At 33.7% G+C, this 25,025-nt stretch overlaps 1 protein-coding gene across 1 annotated transcript; it reads left to right on the forward strand.

Moving 5' to 3' along the window:
• Positions 1 to 910: 910 nt before the first annotated feature.
• Positions 911 to 24,247, forward strand: LOC125076022 (dnaJ homolog subfamily C member 11). The gene is made up of 13 exons (XM_047687949.1): positions 911 to 1,051; positions 2,472 to 2,646; positions 2,955 to 3,036; positions 3,456 to 3,575; positions 3,903 to 4,030; positions 4,422 to 4,613; positions 4,995 to 5,208; positions 6,492 to 6,608; positions 9,800 to 9,991; positions 10,798 to 10,931; positions 16,094 to 16,242; positions 17,060 to 17,189; positions 21,488 to 24,247. The coding sequence occupies exons 1-13, from the start codon at positions 983 to 985 to the stop codon at positions 21,511 to 21,513; spliced, it is 1,728 nt and encodes a 575-aa protein (XP_047543905.1). The 5' UTR covers positions 911 to 982; the 3' UTR covers positions 21,514 to 24,247.
• The last annotated feature ends 778 nt before the right edge of the window (positions 24,248 to 25,025 follow it).

Genomic DNA, 25,025 nt, shown 5'->3' on the forward strand with positions numbered 1-25,025 from the left:
CAAATACACTCAGACACCAAAAATCTTATCCATTACATTTTTTTAAATTATCTGGTATAATATATAATACACTTCTTATACTTCATATACTTCAAATTTCACATTTTGATAAAATGTGAACTTTGAAGTATATGTTGCAAAGTTATAAGCAGTATTGATAATACTGCTTAAAACTTTGCAACCACATATAACATTACATATAACAGTTGTATAATTGCAAATTTACAGCTGGTAAACTTTGTATTTTTTTTTATGATATCCACCTGGTGGTAAGTGGTCACCGCTGCCCATAGACAATAGCGCTGTAAGAAATATGAACCATTTCTAACATCACCAATGCGCCACCAACTTTGGGAACTAAGATGTTATGTCCTTTGTGCCTGTAATTACACTGGCTCACTTACCCCTCAAACCAAAACACAACAATACTGAGAACTGCGGTTTGGCAGTAGAATATCTTATGAGTGGGTGGTACTTACCCAGATAGGCTTGTATAAAGTCTTACTACCAAGTAAAGTAAACTGCATTATTTAATTTGTTTAAGTAAGTACAATAAATTACGTACTTTAATTATTAAAATTATGTTTGTAATTATATGCTTTAGTTGTAAACCCATCACGACCATTAGTGGTTGGTATTAGACAAAATCAATAAGCCTTATATTTAAATGTTAATGTATCAATGGAAAACCAAAAAATATATTAAATGTCTTAAATTATGTGACATTATGTATTCGAATGAAAGAAATTATTTTGCAATTTATAAATATTAAACACCTTTTCAAATTAATATTTACCATGGTAAATTTTATTTCTATGTAAAATTAAATAATACCGATAAATTAGGCCTACAACCAAATTCCAAACAACACTACATGTGTGTGTCTATAATTCACTATGCCCATTTAATTGTCAGTGCGGCGGTAAAAGAAATTGAAAAGACCGTCTAAGTTTTTAACTATATTTTCGAAAACTTACCAAAAATGGACGAAGAAGGAGATAGTATTTTGTTAGAAGACAATTATTATCAGTTGCTTAATATATCGAAAACGGTAATTAATTTTCCACATTTTTTTATTTCTCCAAATTAACATAATATTGCAGCATTATTATATAACGTTCAAATGATATTTCTTTAAATTAAATTTATATTAACTAAATTGGTTTAAACGCAGGCAAGTGGCCGCTATTTATTGTTAATCCTATTTTCACATGCGATTATCTTTTATAAAATAAATTTATAGGTTAGGTTCAGGATGAAATCGAATACATAACAATATACATAATTGTCACCAGCGTTAATAGTTTACGAAATAAAATACTACATTATAGTTATATCATTGCTTATTATTTTCACTATTTAACTGAAAGGTAACACCGTAATATATTTATCATAATCTAAATATTTTGAAAATACCTACTAAAAAGCTTTGTAAATTTTAATGACTTGAACTTTTATAAGTATACCAGTTAAAAAAATACAGACGTTATGTTTTATGTTTTTTCTTTTTTTAAGTCTATGTTTGTAATTCATGCAGCCAAACATTACAATTAAATTAAAACTTTTTTAAGAAATAAGTTTATTATTATAATGGCTTTACATTGACTCTCATTTATTATTCCATGAATTTATTTATATTATATTCATAATAGCCAGTATTTTTGGGAGACAATGATAACTTAAATGTTTTTTTATTCAATTTCAATTAAATTAATTCACAGTTACTACAACATTGATTAAATAATTTCATCTTGTATTCATGTATTTCTTGCATTGATATCAATAAAGGCCAGTTTACATACATTACTTATATACAAGTGTAAAATGCTTTAAAAGTATAACTCAGATTTAACTAAAAATAACATTAAATAATTTACTGACTACCCTACTTTTTGCCCTAATAAGCATATAAATTTCTTATCAAGTCCCAACTTGCTTGGTTTGAGTTAAGTAGTAATTAAATTTCAGTAAGTCAGAACAGTAACCAGTATTATTGTTCTATGGAAGTCTGAGTTTGCTAGCATATTCTGTAATAATGATAGAAGTATCAATACTAATATTAATGTAATACCTTTATGCATGTAATAGTAGGTTCAATGATATCATTAAATATATTTGTTCATTATTCATATATACGTCAAATAATTGTTAAAATTTGAGAATATTAAAGATGATTTAATAATTTAATAATTAATTATGGTTTTAAATTACTTTAGTTGATTAGTAACATAACTAAGTTATACTAAGTATTGAATAGAGAAAATTGAAATTGATTAGCTCTAAACTGATATTGTGTTTTCTATTTTTTTATCTTGTGATTGATATTTTGATACTGTTCTATTCTCCCTTAATAGTTTTATAACAACTAAATTGTACATAGTCTCAATTGCACAGATATTATAAAAGTTATGACTAAATAATTTCTATATTTTACATTTCTACAAATAATAAATTCTCTTTTGTATTTCAAGGCAACACCCGAAGAAATAAATAGTGCATACCGTCGATTTTCCCGCATATTTCATCCAGACAAGCACAGCACGGATCCAAACAAGCAAAAATGGGCCGAACAAATATTCAACAAAGTCAAAGAAGCCTATGAGGTCCTATCAGATTCACATAAAAGGGCTATTTATGATACCTTGGGTAATTTAAATCTTATCATTTTTCTAACATATTTCTTTTGAATAATATATCTACTTTGTATTTAAGCCAATCTCAGGCTTATATTATATATTAAGAATGATATTGTATGCAATTTTTAATTGTACATCATTGCAATAATTTGTGATGTTGTTTTGGTAATTAAAACATAAATTAAGTTGACCCACCAAAGGCTTCAGGCGAAACTCTTTATTTTACTACCTGTGAATATATTTGAACACAATTTGCTGATACATATAGTTTGCAGTTATTGTTAGCAGTGGCTTTTATTTATCTTACTAACTTTCTAGGAAAGAGAGGCTTGGAAGTTGAGGGTTGGGAGATTATATTCCGAACCAGAACACCTCGAGAAATCAGAGAAGAATATGAAAGGTAATGTATCATTATTCCTTTTAACTTAACATATTTTAAATCATATTACCAATGTAATTTTGTAGGTGTATAATTGAGGTTCCATTTACATAATTTATATAAAGCTTCAGAGTTGATGTTTTATTAATCAATAGATTTATATAATGTCTATTGATGCTTATTTAGGCAATAACTATTGTATTATTATTTAAATGTTAGACATCTACCTGCATTGGAACAGCATTGCTAACTAATGGGAATACGAGCTAGTAATATTTGCTGTTTTAATAATGTATCTAAATGTGATAATAAAGAATTTAAATAAATCACACTAAAATTGTGAGTGGTTTAAATAAAAAAATGTAGTTAGTATGCAACTCTCGTAATTATTACTTGCACAAAAAAAACAAGGATAGTTTTATGATAGATTTTCTGTACAGGTTGAAACGTGAGAGAGAAGAGAGAAGGCTACAGCAAAGTGCGAACCCCAGAGGCACCATAACACTATCAATAAATGCAACGGACCTGTTTATGAAGTATTATGATGAATATGATATACTGTAAGTAAGATAACATTTTATTTGTGAACTGTCAAAAGATAGGAAGTTAGATAAACTCTGATTAAATATATATGTTTTGATTCAATAATATAGCTGTTGTCAAATTTTATCAAAAACATATCAATCAATATTATGTATTATTAATAGTTTAAAATTATAAAATAACAATTTATTTGTTATTATTAATCATGAGATGACTATAAACACATATTGTATGAAATTTTATATTTTATTAAATTTAATAGAAATAAATGAATTTTATATACATAAATATCTCTATGCAATTGCATGAAAATATGTCAACCAAAATGATTATTTGTTTTATAGGGAAGATGCAGCTATCATACCAAGTATTGAAGTTTCCGGAATGACTATACAACAATCTATTGATGCCCCGGTAACGCTTAGGAATACTGCTACACTATCTGGGAATATTTCAACACAAAATGGGACAGGTGATAAAACAAATACATCTATAATTTATACTCTTATAATAAGCTGACTTGTTTATTTAAACAAGTTAACTGCAATAAGTTACATTTGACAAAATATTTTTGATTAACCTCATTTATTGAGAGGTTATAGATTATATTACATTATACTACTACCCATTGGAGCATAGAAGTAGCTCCTAGAAGAAACGGTTCAATGTATCTAGCTTAAAACAAGCTGAAAAGCTTGTATTGTGAAACAGATCATAGTAGTGGCCTAATAATTAGTTCTAGTAATTAAGTTTTATACATAACAATTTTTTTTTCTGCACATATTGAATTGCTATAATTTCATATATTTTATGTTTAAATGTTATAATTGTTTTTATTTTATTTTTTATGTTATTTTTTTCAGGCACGGGTTCATTAACTATATCAAATCGGCACTTAAGTTCAGAACGCGGGTGGACTGAATTGGAATGTGGTATTGGAAATGGACCGGTGTTCGGTTTCAAGATATTCAGAACAATATCTAGGCTTATGTTTGTTAATTGTTGGACTGGTCTTCAATTTACGCCGAGAGGGATAGTACCAAGTTTTGCGTCAAGTAAGTGAAATAAATATCCATAATGAATATTTAGACCCTGAATTCAATGCCTAAATACTTTAATGATCACAATTTTAATAAGAAATGTTAGTATTAGCATTATTAATGCGTGAAAGTTTGTTAATAATGTAGAAATTAATGCTTAAATTTTTACCACAAAAGCAATGAATAGGTTTGACTATTATAGGTAATCTATTTTATTTGTTGTTATTTAAATGCGTTGGTCTTAAAGTATCTGAAATGATGATACACTTGCAGTGATACTTTATTTCGTTGTTGTGTATATTAAAAGTTATAATTATTTACAATAAAGTTCTAGAGATGCGTTTTCGAGTTAGTACTCATAGAATAGTTCTCTATAAGCGTTTAATCTTTTTACAGCCATGGCTTTACAGCTTGATGCCCATTCAGTGGGATACTTAACTTACCGGGCGGGTGGTCAAAGTGGTTCATCAATGACTTCAACCTATGTGAGAGACTCGGAGAAGTATCACCTTAATACTGCAATGCAAATTGGCAACCCTCATTCCTTCATATCGTTCAATGTTATGAGGAAGCTTCCTCAGCATGATCTCAAGCTGCGCTTGGCTTTAAAGTAAGTAATTCTATTATTGTAACAAACTACTATATGGAACTGACTAAAACGGGCAAGTTTTTTTTTTTAATATTCCGGCCTATTTTTGATTGACTTAAGGCTGAAATGAATGAAATTTTTTTTTTTTATATTTCTTTCCAATACTGCTAAAGTTTTGCTTGCCTAGGAATTTACTATTTAATAACAACAGCAACTAAGTAAAAAGACATATAAATAATACAAGAAATGTTGTTATTGTTATACTTTATAATTCCATATGTTATGACCAAAAACCATGAGATCAACAGAGGTATTTTCCTTTTACCTGTGAAGTATTAATACGTATAATTACTCTTTAGTGGTACAATAATTAACTAATGGTACCTACCCAAGCTCGCCTGTAGATAGCCAGCTACTAAAATGGTTACTTAAATTATTATGAGTTTTAAACATATAGTAATATAAGCGTTGCGAATTGTGAAGAGTGGTCTCTGCGACTTTTTGTACTTGTAATTGGCATCGCCTATGCAATGCGAATTATTATTTATTAAATATTTTTTATAAGTGTTAAACTAGTTTAAACCAGTTTAGACTAACTTAATCAATCTAATTATTATGCTATATTGGTTGTTGCGAATTATTTTAATCAAATCTCATTGTTCGTGATATCGATTATACTTAAGCTTTTCTAAAGCAACTTACAAACCTACATCAGCAATATTTGACTAATAAGTCATTGAAGAGTGTATAGTTATATTTTATTAGCGAAAAATATATTTTATTTAATTACCAATTTTTTCCTGTTGTACATTCAAAATTCTGCTTGTCCATCCCTTTTCCAAACAATTTGAGATATTGATTGAGGCTATTTTGAAAATTTACTTATATTTGAAGTTGTTTTACTGTTTTATGTACCAAAAAGATCAAACATACATTATTATTTGACCTCCTTAGTCGAGTAGTATGTACGCCGGTCCTCATGGGTACGCCACTAAGAGGTCCCGGGTTCGATTCCTGGCCGAGTCTATGTAGACAAAGTTCATTAGTTTTCTATGTTGTCTTGGGTCTGGGTGTTTGTGGTACCGCAGTTACTTCTGATTTTCCATAACACAATTGCTTTAGCTACTTACGTTGGGATCAGAGTAATGTATGTGATGTTGTCCAATATTTATTTATTTATTATGCTTAAAAACTTAATTTCATTGTACCTGACATATGAATGTATAATTTTATTTAATAGATCTCTGATCGCAAGTGTTTGTTCGTTTTCTTTGTAGTAATTAATAATAAAAATAATATTTCAGATTCGGTACCTTCGGCGCAATAGCTGAATACGGAGCTGAAAAAAAGGTGTCACAAAACAGTAGTGTATCAGCCGCGGTGATGCTAGGAATTCCTAGTGGTGTTATGCTTAAATTAAAGTAAGTGGTATAATAATTTTGATTCTAGTTACCAGTAGTCACTATGTGAATGCCAAAAATTAATCCGTAAAACTTATGACACAAATTTTACTATCTATTAAAACCATTTAAATTGTACTAAATTTAACAAAAAAGAAAAAAACGTTTTGTCATATAAATACGCTGGAGACATCAAAAATTCGATATTTTTGTGTGCACCTCTATGGCGCGGTACCTTTTAAATTTAGAATATTTACTTCAGAATTTAGAAATTTAATAATAAAGACTACAAAATACGAATGTCTATGTATCAATAAACATGTAACATTTAATATATTAAATGAGTGAATGAAAAATGAATTAGAAAGTGAATTAAATATTTAATTGAAAAACGCTAATGATAGATAATGGTAAATTAATAAAATATAATATTGATTAAGTAGTTCAGAAAAAAGTAAACATTACACACATTACAAAATGGCTGAATCACGCACTACCGATCATGCGGGTAGATCTGTTCTCGGCTTCGCTTTAGCATATGAGTTTTACTTTAACTCAACTGGTCACTTCACCAACGCGAATTCTGGACGTGGAGGATCACACACCTTCCCTGTTGGACCTTCCGCTGACTTCCCATCCGGATAGCTATCAGGTTATCGTTATTCCTCCTTTGGGCTAGTCGGACCACTATCTTGATCGGATTATAGTGCCGGTTGCGCGGTACTCACGACCTCGTTTCGTGGGCTGCCGCAGCGTGTGGCACTTGTGATTGAGATTGAGATGGGATGCGGTCCTTCTTTGCATCTTACTCATGGAGGCAGGTTTGTTTCTCGCCGGATGATTCGAGCGCTGTTGCTGACTCTGTTGCCGATGTGGTGCTTCAGGGTATGGAACTGTTAATTTCATTTTCTGCGGTGCCCATTGGTGGCAAGTCCCAGCCCTGGTTTGGTCGTTTCTGCAAAACGGCCTCACGCGGAAAATGGGGACGTTACCAAGATTGGGCTAACGCATCGGCGTCTCGTGATGTAAACACCAGCGCATTCAGAAAGGAATATTACTCTGCCTCTAGGTCTTACAAAAACGTGATTGCTAAGGCGAAGAGGGAGTAAATTGGCAGAATTGGCTTGGAGAGACTGGTGCGCCTCCCTTCAAGAACACGCGCATTCTGGCCTCTCGCTAAGGCTGTCTTAGGGAATTTCTGTTAGCTTTTCCATATCTGCACAGGGACGGTGAGTCATTGGCCCATACCGCGAAGGAGAAAGCTGATCTTTTAGGCTCTCTCTTCGCATCAAACTCGACTCTGGATGACCGAGGAAAGTTACCCCCAACAATCCCACGGTGTGATACTACGATGACGGAGGTTAAATTCCAGCAAAGTGCAGTTCGTAAAGCACGTCCTTGGACATCCATGACATGTGCTCCTGAGTTGGCACCGGTCTTAATGCGTTTTTTCCGGTAATCTTACGCATCAAGCGTCGTACCGAACTCCTGGAAGACGGCTTTGGTGTATCCGATCGCTAAAAAGGGCAACCGCTCAGACCCATCCAATTACAGGTCTATAGTTATCACCTCCTTGTTCTCCAAGGTACTGGAGTCCATTGTAAACGGTATCTAGAGGAGTACCAGCTGATTAGTGGCTACCAGTACGGTTTTCTTCGGGATCGCACAACCGGTGATCTTCTAGTTTACCTTACTCATAAATGGGCGGAAGCAGTTGAGAGAAAGGGGGAGGCCAGCCAGACTGGACAGAGCGAAGGTCTTCAGTCGCGTGTGGCACAAAGCCCTTTCGAAGCTTCCTTCTTATGGGTTTCCCGGAAAATTCTGCAATTGAATTACCAGCTTTTTGGCAGATCGGAGCATCAAGGTCGTTGTCGACGGTACATGCTCCGTCTTAAAATTCTTCAATGCTGGTGTTTCACATCGCTGCGTTGTATCACCCACTCTGTTTGTTCTGCATATCAATGACATGTTGCAAATAAGTAACATTCACTGCTATGCAGACGACAGTACGGTAGACACCTCATACACCGGCCTTGCTAATATTTCTCGGGAAAACGTCGAAGAAAACCGGAACAAACTTGTGTCTGAAATCAAGTCTTCGTTAAACAAGGTCTCAAACTGGGTCCGGCTAAACCTAGTCCATTTCAACCCCAAAAAGACGCAAGTTTGCGCGTTAACTGCTAAAAAATACCATTTGTTGTATCTCCACGATTCGAGAACATTCCGATAGCCGCCACAGCTAGTATCGGAATACTTGGCGTCGATATTTCAAGCTTTGTTCAGTTCTGCGGTCAATTGGAAGGCAAAGTCAAATTGGCATCAAAAAAGTTCGGTGTGCTCAGCAAGGCAAGACAGTATTTTACGTCGGCCAGCTCCTTCCATTTGACCATATCCAACGTAGGGCGGCTCGAATTATTGACGATCAAGCCCTTTCCGATCTGCTTGATCCTTTTGCTTTGCGTAGAGATGCTGGATTATTCCAGGCTGCTGAATTTCACCTTCGGACATCTCGTCAAAATTCTAAGTTTCACCCGCACCACCTAGATATTCGAAAATCCACAACAGCGATTTTTAAGACAATTTCTGCCTCGCACAACCACTCTGTGGAACCAGCTTTTGCCGACGGTTTTTCCGAACCGATACGACTTGGGAACCCTCAAGAAAGAAGCGTACTCCTTCCTTAAGGGCCGGCAACGCATCTGCAAGCCCCCCGATGTTGCAGAAGTCAATGGGCGGTGGTAGTAGTCACTTTCCATGAACCTCCTGCTCGTTTGCCAACTACGACATAAAAAAAAAAAATATAAGGAGTCAAAATGTTTAAAAGGTCTCGGTGATTTGTGTTTCCTTATACACATTATAAGGACTTAAGCTGTGGGTCCTATTTAGCACTTAATAAACTAGAAAAGTTTTTATAAAGAAATCACTATAAAAACAATTATCCAAATTTACAGCTGTAGTGGAATAAGTTCAATCAAAACAAAAATGACTTAAGGACTTTTGTACATACTAATGCTTGTAGGATTAGGTATAAAAAATAGCATATGTCCTTGGGGTTTAATCTTGTTTCAAAACAAACTTCATCAAAGGTTGAGCCGTGAAAGCGTTATAGACAGGCAGACAGAACAACAGAGTTACTTTCGAGTTGGTAATATTTGTGTAGATAGTTTAATAATTATTTATTATGAAATTATAATCATATCATTCATTTATAGATGGTCGTGTTCGTCTCAAACCATAGTGGTACCTATCCACTTATGCGAGGAAGTGATACCTTCGCCTGTATTTTATGCAACGGTGGTTCCAATGATATCTTGGCTGGTGTTGAAGAAACTTGTACTGGATCCTATAGCTAGGGAGAGGCAACAGAGGGAGCGACAGAGGTCGATGGAGGCTAATTTTGAGAGGTTAGTTTGATGTTTTTGTCGGCAAAAGTATTGTTTATTTATTGATATTATTATAAGGCACACCAACGACACATTCATAAGTGTGCAAACTATTAATAAAGGATCTGAATGGATATGTCATGTTTGCTACAGTTAGACATATACAAACTTTGTCGATACAATTTTTAACTTAATATTACAATTATTGTAATGGTCTAGTAACATTGATTTTAATAGTTATTAATAAAGTGTAAAAAGAAATAGGCTACATTTAAAGAGATGTTAGCTTAAATCCATATAATAATGTAAATATTCAACTATCTAAGACTGTTTGTTTGTTTGTTTGTTTTGTTTTTAATAATTATTATTTGTATACTGATATATTACCATATAGATTCAAGTCAGTATTCTCTAAACAGCGGTAAATTAATAAAAGTAGATAAAAGTTCTATATCAATTAAGGAAATTAAATAAAATTTTAATATTATATATTAAAATTATTGTCAAATAAAGTTATATAATATACAACGAAACGAAGGAGAGTTTGCTATAGAATGCTATTCAAGATTAAATATAATTAAAGCTTAAGTTTATAACAAGTGGATTGATTATAAGAATGCTATAATAGTGCAAAGTGCCAACTGTTACAGGGTTGAAATCGCCAGTTCGCCATATTAGATCCCAAAGTTGTCCAGACCTTTGATGATGTAAGGAATGCTTGGTTCCATGAGCACTGGAAACTACTTACCATCAGATGATTCACTTCCAAGTCTGCTATTCGAAACAAATAAAAAAATGTCGATGTATGCTATTTTTTTATATTTCAGGTTACAAGAAATGCAGCGACAAGCACGGGCAACGGTCGAGCTGATGAGAGAAACTTATACCAGGATCAGGAGTGACGAGGAAAAGAAAAAGGGTCTGGTCATAATTAAGGCCTTATATGGAAAGTTACCTGCTGGTATGTCTCAAAATAATTAAAGCTTATAACAATATGTTACATATAATACATTACACACGAACTCTGTTTCATATACACATACATGCCCATTTGTATTCGGCCACTTTTTCGCAGTGTGCTAGGAATGTGAACCCTTTTTGAAGCTGGAACTGAAAGTGTTTATGCATATGAGATAGTGTGATTGATTCAAATACAATTATAATAATATGTTTATTATTATTATTTTTATTTTTGTTTTGGCTTTTATTTGTGCCAAGAGGGCACAGATTATTTCGCCAATGTCACGTGCGATGAAGAAGACACGATAGAGATTGATCGGTGCGGTCGAGATTACAGGCTCAATTTAATTTTAAAGGCATAACAGTAGTAGACGGAACTAAAAACCGACAACCTAAAATAACACAATAATAATAATTAGATAAAAAATAATTGCTATTTAAACACATAAGAACAATCACAAAACTATTTACAGCTTAATCATATTACGTTCAATATATTTACATAGAAATATACAAAATGGACAAAACACAAACATTCAACATTAATAGGGCGAGGAACTTTAGGAGGGAGAACGTTGTGTACGGGTCGTCGTATACGATAGAGAAGAAGGGGCAAGAAAACATTATATGGAATAGGGAACCTTCTTCTAGGCAGAACTTACAAGAACAAAGAAACAAGAAGAGTGATCTCTAACTCTAATTTTACATAGATGTATGGGAGTACATGCATGTCCAAGGCGTAGCCGGCAGATAGTTGTGGTGATCCATCGATTCGCTTGCCTGTGAAGAGAACACCAAGGTCGCCTTGGAATGTCTGGTTGTAGAGATGCGTAAAATCTACCTTTAGATTTTAATGAAACTTTCCAAACAGAGTTCCAGGATTTATCCAGATGAGTTTTCGCTAGAGCACACAAATCTTGAGTTGAATTTTTAAAATGATCTAGAATGCCAGTTGTTATAGCAGCTCTAGCGAACGAGTCTGCGGCATCATTACCGCTTATACCAGAATGGCTTGGTCAAGCGATATCTCTAGCACTTTTTGATGACAGGAGAACAATGCGTCCCTGATCTTAAGAATGATAAAACAATTTCACCTACTACGAAACGATTTTCCTTAATTGCCAACAGACAACTCAAAGAGTCTGTCAGAATTACAGACTGTCTTAGGTCATAGGAGTGGGCAAATAGGATGATTCCAGAATTGCAATCGCTTCATCGGAAAAAATGGATGTTTCAGGAGGGGATATAAATTGAAGGATAATTTTGAATTTGGGAATCCAACAGGCTGAACCGACACAGCTTTCGGGGAATATTTTAGAGCCATCAGTAAATTTAAGGAAATGGTTTCTTTTGATGACAAATTCTTTGAAACTTACAGTTTGTATCAGGGACCTCTTTAATAAGACCAAGATCTGGATAATTGGAGGATTATAGACAAGAGTTCTAAATGGAGTGGAAAAAAGAGAATTTAAACGGAACCTTAATATAGGATGCGGAAGTATGGTAAATAAAAAAAAAACTGTCTAATAATAAAGATGGACTTGTAGGACGAGCACAGAGTTGAGACAATTTTCTCAAATGGGACCAAAGAGGATAACTGTAATAATTTTACCACGAAGCGGTCCCATAAAAATTGTCTTCTTAGTTGAAGCAGAGGATCAACACGTTCAACTTGCAGGGCGTTAGTGGTGAAGTCTTCATGGCTCCTATAATTATTCTAAGGCATTTGTGTAAGATTTTATTAAGTTTATCGGAAACGGTTTTATTAAGTGGATCTAAGACAAATTGTCCATAGTCTAAATGATTACGTTGCGAACGAACTATTGCGTTGTACAGTAGTAGAGAATAGGGGTAAGCTCCTAACCAGACACCTGAGAACGCTCTAAGGACGTTAATGCCTTTTTCACATTTTTTGATAATATGTTCAGAGTGACAAATTTCGTTCAGTTTGTTATCGAGTATTATGCCTAGATAATTCGCCTTATTGACAATGTTCAAATCGCGTATAAAAAGTCAGCGTATCACTGATCCCTGCAAAACAGATCAAATATGGGAATTAGCCTTTTTCGGGTAAAAGCAACTGCCTGAGTCTTATCTACTGATAAAGATAAGCCATGGTCAGAAAGCCATAGTCGCAATCTTAAGTTTTTGACGGAAGAAGATCTAAGATATAATACAATGTTATCAGCATATTAAAGGATGTTACAAAAGTTATTAAAAGACAATTCGAGATCGTGGGTATAAATGCTGTAAAGCAGAGGGTTGAGGAGTGAGCCTTGCGGAAGACCTTTCCAGACGAATCGGGGGGTAAGAAAATTTTTTTTGTGTTTAACAGAAATTGATCTGCAAAATTATGATTACATATGAAATGAGTAATACTCGGAGGGATGCTCAGCTGTCGCTATTTTTGCCTGAGTACCGGAAGAAGAACATTGTCATATGGAGAAGAAATATCTAGAAAAACACCCACAAGGCACTCTCCGTTAATGCTGAGACTAGTTAAAAATTTTTAGTCTGTATTTTAGAAGAGGGGCTGATTTGAAGGGTTTAAGGGATCTGTTATTAAGTGAAAGAAGCAAAGGAAAATGGTCACTTCCAAATGTTGATGGGATGATATTACAAAATAATTGTGAGGATAGGAGTTGACAGGGATAAATCAACAGCAGAATAAGGATTCTGATTTGGATAAACTTACGAGTCGGCGAGCCATCGTTGAGAATGCATAAATTTACATCATCAGCGATGTAAGTGTGTCAGCGTGTAACTCAGGAGCAAGTGAAGGACTAGGACGGGAATGTAAATAGATAAAAAAGATTCTTTTTTATGTTATAGGGGGCAAACGAGCTGGAGGCTCACCTGATGGAAAGTGATTATCACCGCCCATGGACATCTGCAACACCAGGGCGGTTGTAGGTGTGTTGCCGGCCTTTTAGAATTTGAAATGTTGAAGGCTTGATAGCTACAGCATTGATGTTCTGGCTAAAAGGAGGTAAGGGGATTTAGGAGAAGGATATGGAGTGCCTGATCAAGATGGCACTACCTGCATACCCATCACTTCTGTCATCCCTCAAACAGGTGAAATCCAGAATCCTTAATCGAGAACCGGGAATCAACCATGTCTCAGAGATGGCAATAATGACGGGTTTATATGAATTAATAAAGCAGAGGAGGTCAAGTTTCTTAGGACGGACGCTTTTGCAATTCCATTGAAGGAATCTGATTGGGGCCATTTTTAACGATATTGAAGAGTTGATTTAAATCATTGGCAACTTGGACGGTAAAGGGATTTCATTGCATGTGCTTAGAATGGGATTATCCTCATTAGGGAGGATTTTGGTGAGTAATTCTAATAAGTTAAGATTGTTTTTAGGACCCCTCCTAGGAGTTACCAACATTTAAGGCACAACTATTTTGAGAGGAGGAGAGGCAATTGCCAAATTTGGCTTGTTTATCATACCCCTTCCCTTGAGGAACTCTAGGGGAAGGAGAACGGAAGATAGTCTCTCTATATGATCTATTAGGAGGTGGGGAGGATTTGGATGGACTAGGACTTGATGGAATGTATACAGGAGAGGAAAACATCTCTTTCAGCGTAGGATCTCCCAACATTACGGAATCGAGAGTCTGCCTTCCATGTAAGAGATATTAGCACAATGAGCTGAGGAAAATTAAACTTCAATTTTATTGCGACCAACATTTTTAATTCCATCGTTATAACAGAGGCCATTTTGTGCTTATGTAAAAACTGACCGAATTTGATGGTTCGAATTGAGTTTCCTGCAGCAGAATCAGCAAATTCCCGGGAGACATGGACAATGAAGGGGCCCTTATCATCGTCAGCGTAACTTTTAGGGCCGTCAGTAAAAGAGGGATTAATATAAACAGTCTGGATGGAAGGATTTGCGGTGGCGGGATGTACGACTGTTTTTTTCTGAGGAGGAATCGAGAGTACCGAAGGCCTCATCACCGGAACATTTGCGAGAGGAAGATATATTACGATCAATAACTAATTCCAAACTCCCGGGATCGGGAGGTTCAGGATCGACATCCATTATTAACTACTTTAATCTACCAACTAATATACTATAACTATAAAAGTAAATAAACACTTACCGTAACCGAATAATATAAATTAACTATTTGCACTAAAAAATTATGTAAAGAATAACACAAAATGATTATAATAACACAGATATCTAACTAACACGTGTGTGAACCAAAGCTAATGCAAGCGAAAAAACCATGTTGTCATTATAAGGCAATATTTATTGCTTCTATTGTAATTAATTGATATATCTATTTGTTTTTCGTTTAAAATAAGTATACACCGAATAGTAGTCCACTTAGCTTAGTGGATAAGTGTACTGTATTAACATGAGTAAGAACGGGGTTTGTTACCTCGAATTCCGGGCTCTTACTTTCGAAGACACTTTCTTCTTGGGAGCGCTCCCTTGGTCAACATACATTTGAAGAAATCAAGCCAAGGGATGGGTGATATTATTTGTAGGATAGGATAAGGATAAATGTTCGTTACACTAGCTAACTTTTAAGTGCGGCGCACTAACTATACACACGTTGCTGCGGCCCACAGGAGAAGTATGACGTATTTACATACGTCATACGTCAAAATAATACCATAGACAATTATCAACGTTTCAATTTATGCATTATTCGTATATACTCTACACCTAGTAATATTAGCTCACTCACCCTTCAAACCGTAACATAACAATACTAAGTATTGCTGTTTGGCGTTAGAATGTATGGTGAGTGAGTGGTACCCATCCAAACGGACTTGTAGAAATTCCTACTACCAAGTAAAATGTCTTGGTATACTAATACGAATGAAAATTTGAACGAATCGAATGAATTGAGATCAATTGAAGGTGAAGAAAGTGCAGCATCCTCGTTTTTATTGCATTGATGTCATAATTGTTACGCTTGGCTATTGGTTTAGCGATCGCAGTAGAGGCGCTTTCGTCGATATTCATCCCCATATTTAGTTTTTTAATATTAATATGAAGTTTGGTTGGTTTTGATTTTATACCAAAGCGATTTCACCAAGTACATTTATTTAAACAAATCGACAGAAATTCAAGTAAATATATGTAACTTAAAGATCTAAGATAACCAATTATTTGCTACAATGTGTATCTATTTCAGGTGCGTCAGACCACGATATACCTATCGAACAAACGGGTGATACAGCATCCCCCGAATCGCCGAATGCGTATTCAGAAGTCATAGACGTAACTATACCAATACAATGTCTCACCAAAGATTCGAGATTAGAACTATTGGAAGCTAGCAAGGTACGTGTGAAATATTAAAGAAATTAGGAAAATAACGGTCTGTAATTGTTACACTGAGCTCACCTCCCACCCAACTATGCTGCTCCAACGCAGATTGGTGGATACACATGTGACAGAATTTCATTGAAGAAACTTGCAGGTTTTCCCACGATGTTTTTTTTCACCGCCAAGCTCGAATAACCACAAATAAACAACACGAAAATTCAGTTGTGCTTGGTGCTTGGGTTGTACCCGTAATCATCAGTTAATATGGACGCTTTCTAACAAGGGTCATCTCGTCTTTTTTTATGTGTTGTAACCGCTTAAAATTATCCCGCTATCTGATTGCATTCACGTATCGATAACTTTAGTGATGTAGATGCAACGGAGCCCAGTATGAAATGTATAATTGTATGTTTTTTTGATTATGAATACTATAAATGTAGAATATATAATTTATGGGTGGTACCTACCCAGGATATGCATAAAATCAAGTAAGAAAATCGTGCCAAAGTGATAGGAAAAGTCGATGATAAGTGGTCACCAATAGACATTGCTATTATAATAATTATTAAACTCTTCTTCTCATATCATAAATGCGCCATTGACCTTGGGAATTAACATGCCATGTCTCTTGTGTCTCTTCAAACTGGAACTCAATAAAGTTGAGTGTTGCTGTTTGGCGGTAGAACTAATGAGTAGTCGCTACCACTAATTTCTCAAGTGAGACCTGACAGTACAATAAAGAAGAATTGATGATATGTCCTAGATCACGTGATATTGTGTCAAAATATAATCCGTACTAATTAATATTTACGTGTAATCATTTATTTTTCAGTATGAGCTGCCCGGTTTCTACGATCCTTGTGCGGGTGACGAGAAACATCTAACAATCCAGTACATGTTTCATAACAATCTTCATTGTTGCACAGTTGAAGACAATCAGTCCGTTATTCTGCCACGCAATAGTGAGTATGACGTCATTAATCAAAAGTCAATATTGACAAATATTGAAATTGACTTGTACATTTTAATTGTCCATCGCTACCATTGGTTAGAGATTCTATGCAGAAGAATGAGCAAGAAAGTAAGAAGTTATTATCTTTAATAACGTATTCGTGTTGCATAGTTTTGGATAGAAAGAAAAAAATAATATATTTTTTATTACCATCAGATTTTACTATAGACGTATAGTAACAAACGTAATTGACACGGACATTATTACAATAATTAAAAAAGTACACTGATTTATATATGTATGTACTAAAATATATGTAACTGTTTTTTAACAAAACTAACTAAAGTTGAAATAGTCGACCACAAGACAAAAGCCAAATAAACTACATTTGACATCAAATTGACGCAATATCGAGTTCGAGAGCTTGAGTTATCTATGATATTCATTATGGTTTTGCGATAAAATGGCGTTTAAAGCATCGAAGCAAATATTATCGTAACTTTGGAAATAGAATTAAAGTGGATGTAGTTTAGTGGAATGGTATGGTTTTGAACTGTTAGTAGTGTACAATATAGCTGAGCTATTAGCAAATCTAAGATTTGTTTACCTTTATTCCTTCGATTAGTGTATGTTACAATACCATATCCTTAACAGGACTCATTAATTTAATTTACCGATTATATTAAATGTAAATTATAGACCTATTCACTCACGAAGACTTCTTCCACCTCACATTATCAGCATTCATAAGTATAGGTACGCTCGTGCTTATAAGATATCTTAATGAGCGTGAGTCAGACAAGAGTAAGGACAGCAAAACAAATTACAAATTAGATTATATGCTTTTAAGTTTTAAGTGAACTAACATCGGATTTATTTATGACAATGTCATGTAATATGTGTTGATCTGCAGGTATTGACACTATTTATTAAAAAATAGAAATAAATTTGTGATATTAGCTGATTCCAGTTGACCGTAATGGTCGGAAACAATTTGCGGCATAAAGCCTTACATTTTCTATTATTGATCGCACTATAATTGAAGTTCATTAGGTCGTTCATTACGAGCTACTCCTGAGTAATCAAGTTATAATGTAAGTGATACTTCATTACATATGTGTAACCATTACATCTAATATGTGTAATTTATTTAATTATTTACACATAAAGCAGCGTTCACATACCGTGCAATATGTTGCAACCATCACACGCCTGTGCATACTATGGCGCTGATAAGAATGTTGTTTTCGATTTGAAGGTTTTGAAACAAATATGCGTACGAGCATAGTATGCGTGTGAATACGAAACTAAAATCGACACATTTTGACTAAACGGAAAATACCACGTAACATTAGTTGTATCGTTCGTGTTTCTTTAAAGTTTCGTTATCATATTACAAGCAGGCAGCGTACAAATCGTCAACGATATTTTGTAATTGGATATGGACTAGACTGTCCATAGAGATACACTTTATGAAACGTATAAACCATCTTACTAATATTATAAATGCGAAAGTAGGGATGGAGGGAAATTTGATACTCAAACTCAAACATGATAGAGCGTTTAAATGGATACGATTAAAAATTGCAATAGAGATCTGATAACAGATTATAGTCTGATATATACATATAGGTTACATTTTGTCATTGTGTCTGCTATTACTCTGTTCATACTTGGTGGTACGGCTTTGTGCAATTTTTTTAGCATTAGCAGCCTGTAAATTTTCCCACTGCTGGGCTAAAGGCCTCCTCTCCCTTTGAGGAGAAGGTTTTGGAGCATATTCCACCACGCTGCTCCAATGCGGGTTGGCGAAATACACATGTGGCAGAATTTCGTTGAAATTAGACAAATGCAGGTTTCCTCACGATGTTTTCCTTCACCACCGAGCACGAGATGAATTATAAACACAAATTAAGCACATGAAAATTCAGTGGTGCCTGTCTGGGTTTGAGCCCGAAATCATCGGTTAAGATGTACGAGTTCTAACACTGGGCCATCTCGGCTCTCAAACTTTGTCCAAACTCCCCTGGAAAGGTACCAGGTGACGTAGATTCGATTCAAAATTTCAATTATTACAATATTAAATTTCAAATCGAAATTTGTAAAAATCTGTCGTTTCGCGTCCGACCCACTAGTATATTTCCATTGTCTAGCACATTACTTCGTTTGTATTGCATACAGCATGTACGCGCCTTTACTGTACTGAAATTCATCACTCAAGCCACCCTATGATCACGTTTCACGTGGTCTGAAACATGCTCTGTGAAGCATGAAGGTCAGGTTGTAGCAGTAATGATAAGTGCTACCTAGATCGACAAATCTGGGTAATTTATTTTCGCAGACAATACAGATACAGAAAACGTAATTAGTAATTACAGGCACAAGAGACAAATATCTATGATAAGTGGAAGTCGATGCAATTTGCAATAGTATTATCCATAGTGTACAGAAATTTCTTATCCAAGCTGTTTAGTGTTGAGGAGTTCGTAGGATTAGAGGATTGTTCGAATTCAGTTTGCAAATGCTTGTAAATATTGATTATTTTTCTGTTATTTTCTTTTTTTAAAACATTTTGACAATGCATTCTATCCTTAGGATTAAATCATTATAATTCCGTCTTTATTCAAGTATATACCGTGCTTTTTGTTAATAAATGATATAGTAATATAATATGACATAATAGTTTTTGTGGTTAGCACACACTTCCAAAGTTCTGTAATACGTTAAACCTAATTTAAATGGAAAAAGTCAGAAGTATTGCGTAATTACGAATTTTCATTTATGTAAAATCATTTTCATCGATGTAGTTTTCGCCCGCGCCGCTTTCGCGTTTTAGGGGTTGGTCGTTACGTGTTAAGCCGATGTCCTTCGTTGGAGTTCAAGCCGTCATTCGTAATAAGACCTTTTAAAGTTTTAATTTTGTAAAAAGGGCTCCTTCCATTTATTTAAAATGTATAAAATTGTACGGCTTTATTATAAATACAGAAAGATTAGGTTTTCGTTGGTTCCAAACGTAATTATAAATAATTTGATAAAAATGGTAATAACACTCGTTTTTTGGTTAACGCAAATTAAGACAAATTATTCATATTAATGTTGATTTCGTGAATAATATTTTCAAGAGGTTGCTTGAAAATTAATGACGATAACAAGGAGCATACCTAGACGGATTCAGAGATTTCAGGATGCTTTCAAATCAAATTATTTGATAGTGTACAACACAAAACTCTGGTCAGAAGACAGTTATGCCATGCTACGGAATTTGAGAAAGTTTGCTCGACATTTTGGCATCGTATCTTAACAATTAATATAACCGTCTGAATATTCTTGTTGATGCCAAATTGCAATCAGGACCGCATATAAATAGATTGGCGAGTCGACGCAGCTCTGCAACATTTGTGATAAATAATAACCCTATTGAGACGGCTCAATTCATTTGTTTCAATTACATTGACAGTAAATTTGTTACAGCAATTTATTTTGGGATAATGCAGCCACTACGCATCCATATTTGTTCGTCAATAATATGACAACTTTTATGACCTGGTAGCTCTATTTTATTAAGGAAATATATTCAAACAAACAAAATATAACGGCATTTATTTTGAAAAAAATAAATAAACATCAGTATGATTCATGAGAAATTGTGCCACTCATTGCTTATTGCTAGTCAAGTAATAGGCGTATTGGTCTGTGCATAGACTATTTCTAGTCTATGCAAAGCCTAATAATTATCTCATTGAAAAAATACCTACCTAGTTTCTCCTCTGGTGTTGGTGCTATGCCCCTTTTTCTATTTGTAATTTTCACTGCTAAGAGCTTCTAAACCTCATCATTCCTTTGCTTTTAATAACACTGGTTCACACCGTAATGTAAATTTATGTTTGACTATAGATTCATTAATATATTATAAGATACCGGGAATTTACCATTTACTAAATTTAAAAAGTTTATTAAGACTAAATTAGTAAATAAATCTTATCATTCATAAAATAATACTTTTTAGAAAAAAACGCCTGGAATTAGGCCTGGTTTCCATCACAGGACACTAATTATTGTAAAAACAGCATTGTAAATCTGTTTATTTGAAAAGAGCAACTATGCGAGTTTCTTGCCGTTTTTCTGTTTTTTCTCGCTGGAGGTTGCTTTCCGAAACGGTGGTAGTATTTAAATATCTAGGATTCAAAAACGATTCGTTGTAAAGTTTACTCGAATAAAATTTAAATGTAAAAAACGGATACTGTCTATCAAAACAAATTCACATTGTGTATAATTTTTTTATTTATTCATGTTCATTTTATTTTACAGATCATCGAATAAAGAATCGGTCCTGAAAAATAAAGTCGAGGCGCTAGCATTAAGCGTCTACTAGCAGCTATAATCAACGTTACAAAATCCAGAAAATCGTATCGGTAACCATTGTCGCAAAACATTCCATTACCTAGTGTTGCCATTATAATAATAATAAATATGCTCGAAGCGCACAAAACATCATAAAACATTTTCCTATTTGTTTCGTATTTCCCGTATTTTTTAAAATGTATATTTGAACTTGGCAATTAATCGTGTGTATACTTGATTTACTTTCTACCTTTAAATCAAAAATAATATAACCCATATTACTTAAGAAAGAAAATAATAAAGCATTATTAATAAAACGGATATGATAAAAATATATTTTCTCATTAATGAATTATTGTATCATATTTTGAATGAATATTACAGGATGTTAGTGTTAAAAGATAAAATGGTAAGTTCTCATCGATTCATAAAAATTAGATGATTTGGCTATGGTGGATGAACATAGTGAAATTCAAGAGAGTAATTGAGTTTAAAGTCGAGCTGTATGGTGAATCATGATCCGATTATTATATAGTTTGCCCAACAATGGGAATGTTTAATCTTTCCCATTTTATATATTGTACATACATTAATGAACGTAAGAGACGATACGATTTTCTGGTTTTTATATAATCTATGTCGAGGCATGATATTCAATTGCAATAATATAAAGGTCTTAAAGACTTATAAGGTGTTTTTTGAAATTATATAAACAAAATGCTATTTAAAAAAAGCTGTTCTCTCATTTAAATTATGATCGGAATAATGTGAGATAATGGTGCCCAATAAAATTTCTCAAACGAAGTCTTCTACGAGCGATTTACATCTACGTTTATTCTACTACATTGATATTCATTGCGGACTAACACCGCAATGTCTATAAAAGACATATACCAGATAAAATATGTTCAAAGCATCGTTTCGTAGATAAACGTGGTATATGAAAAATTGTCTATGAATTTTTACAGAAGTTTGTTGCAAAAACACTGCCATTATGGTGTCTTATTATGGGTTACATAGCAAAGAAAAGCTTCGTAGCTTGATGGTAGATCGGTGTTATTATTCTCTAAGAACGAAATCGAAACTCGATATCGAAATTGAAATGTCAAAAAGTGCACTGACCAAGTTTGGATGTTGACTGTCTACGATTGAGTGGAGCATTGAATGTCAGTTTCTTATAGCTTGGCTATTGAGCTGGTTTTAAATAGCTTTTAGGACTGTAGAGAGTCTGGCATACAAATTGCATATAACATATCGTTAAGGCTTCGCGCTGGCAAAATTCATAGACAAAGAATTTACGTGGAGTTTATTTTTTAAATAGTGTGATGTGGATTTGTTACAGATGAAGTATGTAATCTATCATAGTTGTTTATATAACTTTAAAATACACTTGTACTATTTTGGTATCGCTATATTGATGTTGTGTTATAATGTATCAAATACAATAAACGATTTTCATGAAATGTAAAACTTTTAAATTATACAAATATTTTTATAGCGATAATTGAAGCTGATAAAGTAATTGTTGGAATTATGTACTAGAATTTGAAAATCCATTATGTCAAAATTATATTTTTTGTTAACTCTACAATGTACAGTGAGAAACGAAAATATGTGTTCATTTTGTTTTTGTTGATTTGTCAAAAATTACTTTCTAATGTTTTGTTTGTATTATTTAATGTTACGTATTTCGATATAATGACAATCATTAAAGTGTAAACTATAGTCTTTCTTAATAATTTTCTTATCTGTTAACAATATTGTCATATTGTAAGAGTGTACCAAGAACATTCGCAAATATTTTATGAGTTCAGAAACTTTAAGCGCACACTTTTAAAATAATAACTTCAATAGTGGCCTCGTGGCTTGTTTATTAAACTACGTCTTCGTAGACATCAGGCTTAAATGATGCCCCAATTAAAGGCAACTGTCGATATCTGTTCAGAAATTCTTATCTTCCTGCTCGGGGTTAAGAAATTGATGGTGTTACACTCTCGCGCTTTGGAAATTACCGTTGCTTGCTTTCTTTTCTTTTTGCTCTCTTCAGTGACTGCTATCCTGTCTGCATATGAAAGGGAGGAATTATAGAGTGTATAAGTATTATTTCTCGGCAGTGAGTACGAGATACGGTTAGAAAAAAAATATGTTACAACTTCGAACATTACATTAATGAGCGGGCTTATACCTGTAATATAATTCGGTGCCCTCGTAAACTAACGCGATATAAATCGTACGTTAATAGAGGATTTCAAACGAATGTTCACCAGTGAAAGCGCTCCAATCGAACATTGGTAATGTAATATATGTATAATAATTCCTCACCACGTAATTCAACCACGAATGCTCTTGGTAACTTAAAATAAATCTACGAAAAGAATACGTTCTAAATTTAAATTATTTATTAACAGTTGCGTTGTTTTTTTTTTTTTGATTCGCTTTGAAGTCCTGTCTATATTGTTAATGCTTTAAGATATGAGTGTGCACATATTTAGGTATTGCTGTACAAATTCATTGTTCCCTCGATAACATATGTTTTTATAAAGGTAGAATGTTCCATGTGTATCGAAACAACTGCATTTAAGTAAATACAAGACCGCTGAACCGATTTTGCTATTTAAACATGCGATATAATTTTAGCTGTTATTCTTAGAATGACATTATATAATGTATTTAGATTAGACGTTTTCTTGTGCGCCTGAAATATAAAATATTGTTTATTTGTTCCTATATGTTTTGTTTCATTTCAAACACAACCCGTTCGCGTGTGTATGTATGCTTCCAAAAGAACAACGTTGTAGAAGTTCTAGAACATTCTCCAGAGTAGAGGAAGTTGTAATCTATATTAGACACCCCTTTACTCTTTATCTTTACAATGCTTTTTATACATGTATGTCAACTATTTTGTAATAAGCATGAGAAATAAAGATAAACGATAACCCCAAGTTTCCAACTTTATAAAGTTCATGGGTCATATTAAATGCCCAAGGTATAAAGTATTCAGCTGCAAAAGGATACATTAATAAAGTACAGAAAAAAAATTGACATAAAAACATCGTTCTTGCTTTGCTGGCATTTATAGAAGAGTTCCAGTAAGTACATGTCTCCGAAACTCGTCTTCAGATCGTTACGAAATTTAAATAGGGAATATTTCGGAAAAACCTGTGAAACAAAAAAATAATTTTGTAATCCGTATAGACAAGTAATTACGTCGGGGAAAAAACGGGTGAGAAATGCAAAGGACCAAAATGAACCGAAAAAGCCAAATTTTGTCCGTTTCAAATTTCACTTTCCAAATTTTAGGCCTTTCTGGTCGATATCTTAATAAGGGTGGAAAATGCAAATGACCATCATTGTAGATCGTAAAAAAAACTACAACTTAGAAGAGGGATACATGCTAAGCCTTTATAAGACCTACAATTTTCTAGTACATCGTTTTACAAAAACAGATTTTTTTTGATAGAACGCCGTCTTAATTTTTATTATTTTGTACAAAGTATTTACAAAT

This window comes from Vanessa atalanta, chromosome Z, assembly GCF_905147765.1.
Source record: "Vanessa atalanta chromosome Z, ilVanAtal1.2, whole genome shotgun sequence".
Taxonomy (NCBI): domain Eukaryota; kingdom Metazoa; phylum Arthropoda; class Insecta; order Lepidoptera; family Nymphalidae; genus Vanessa; species Vanessa atalanta.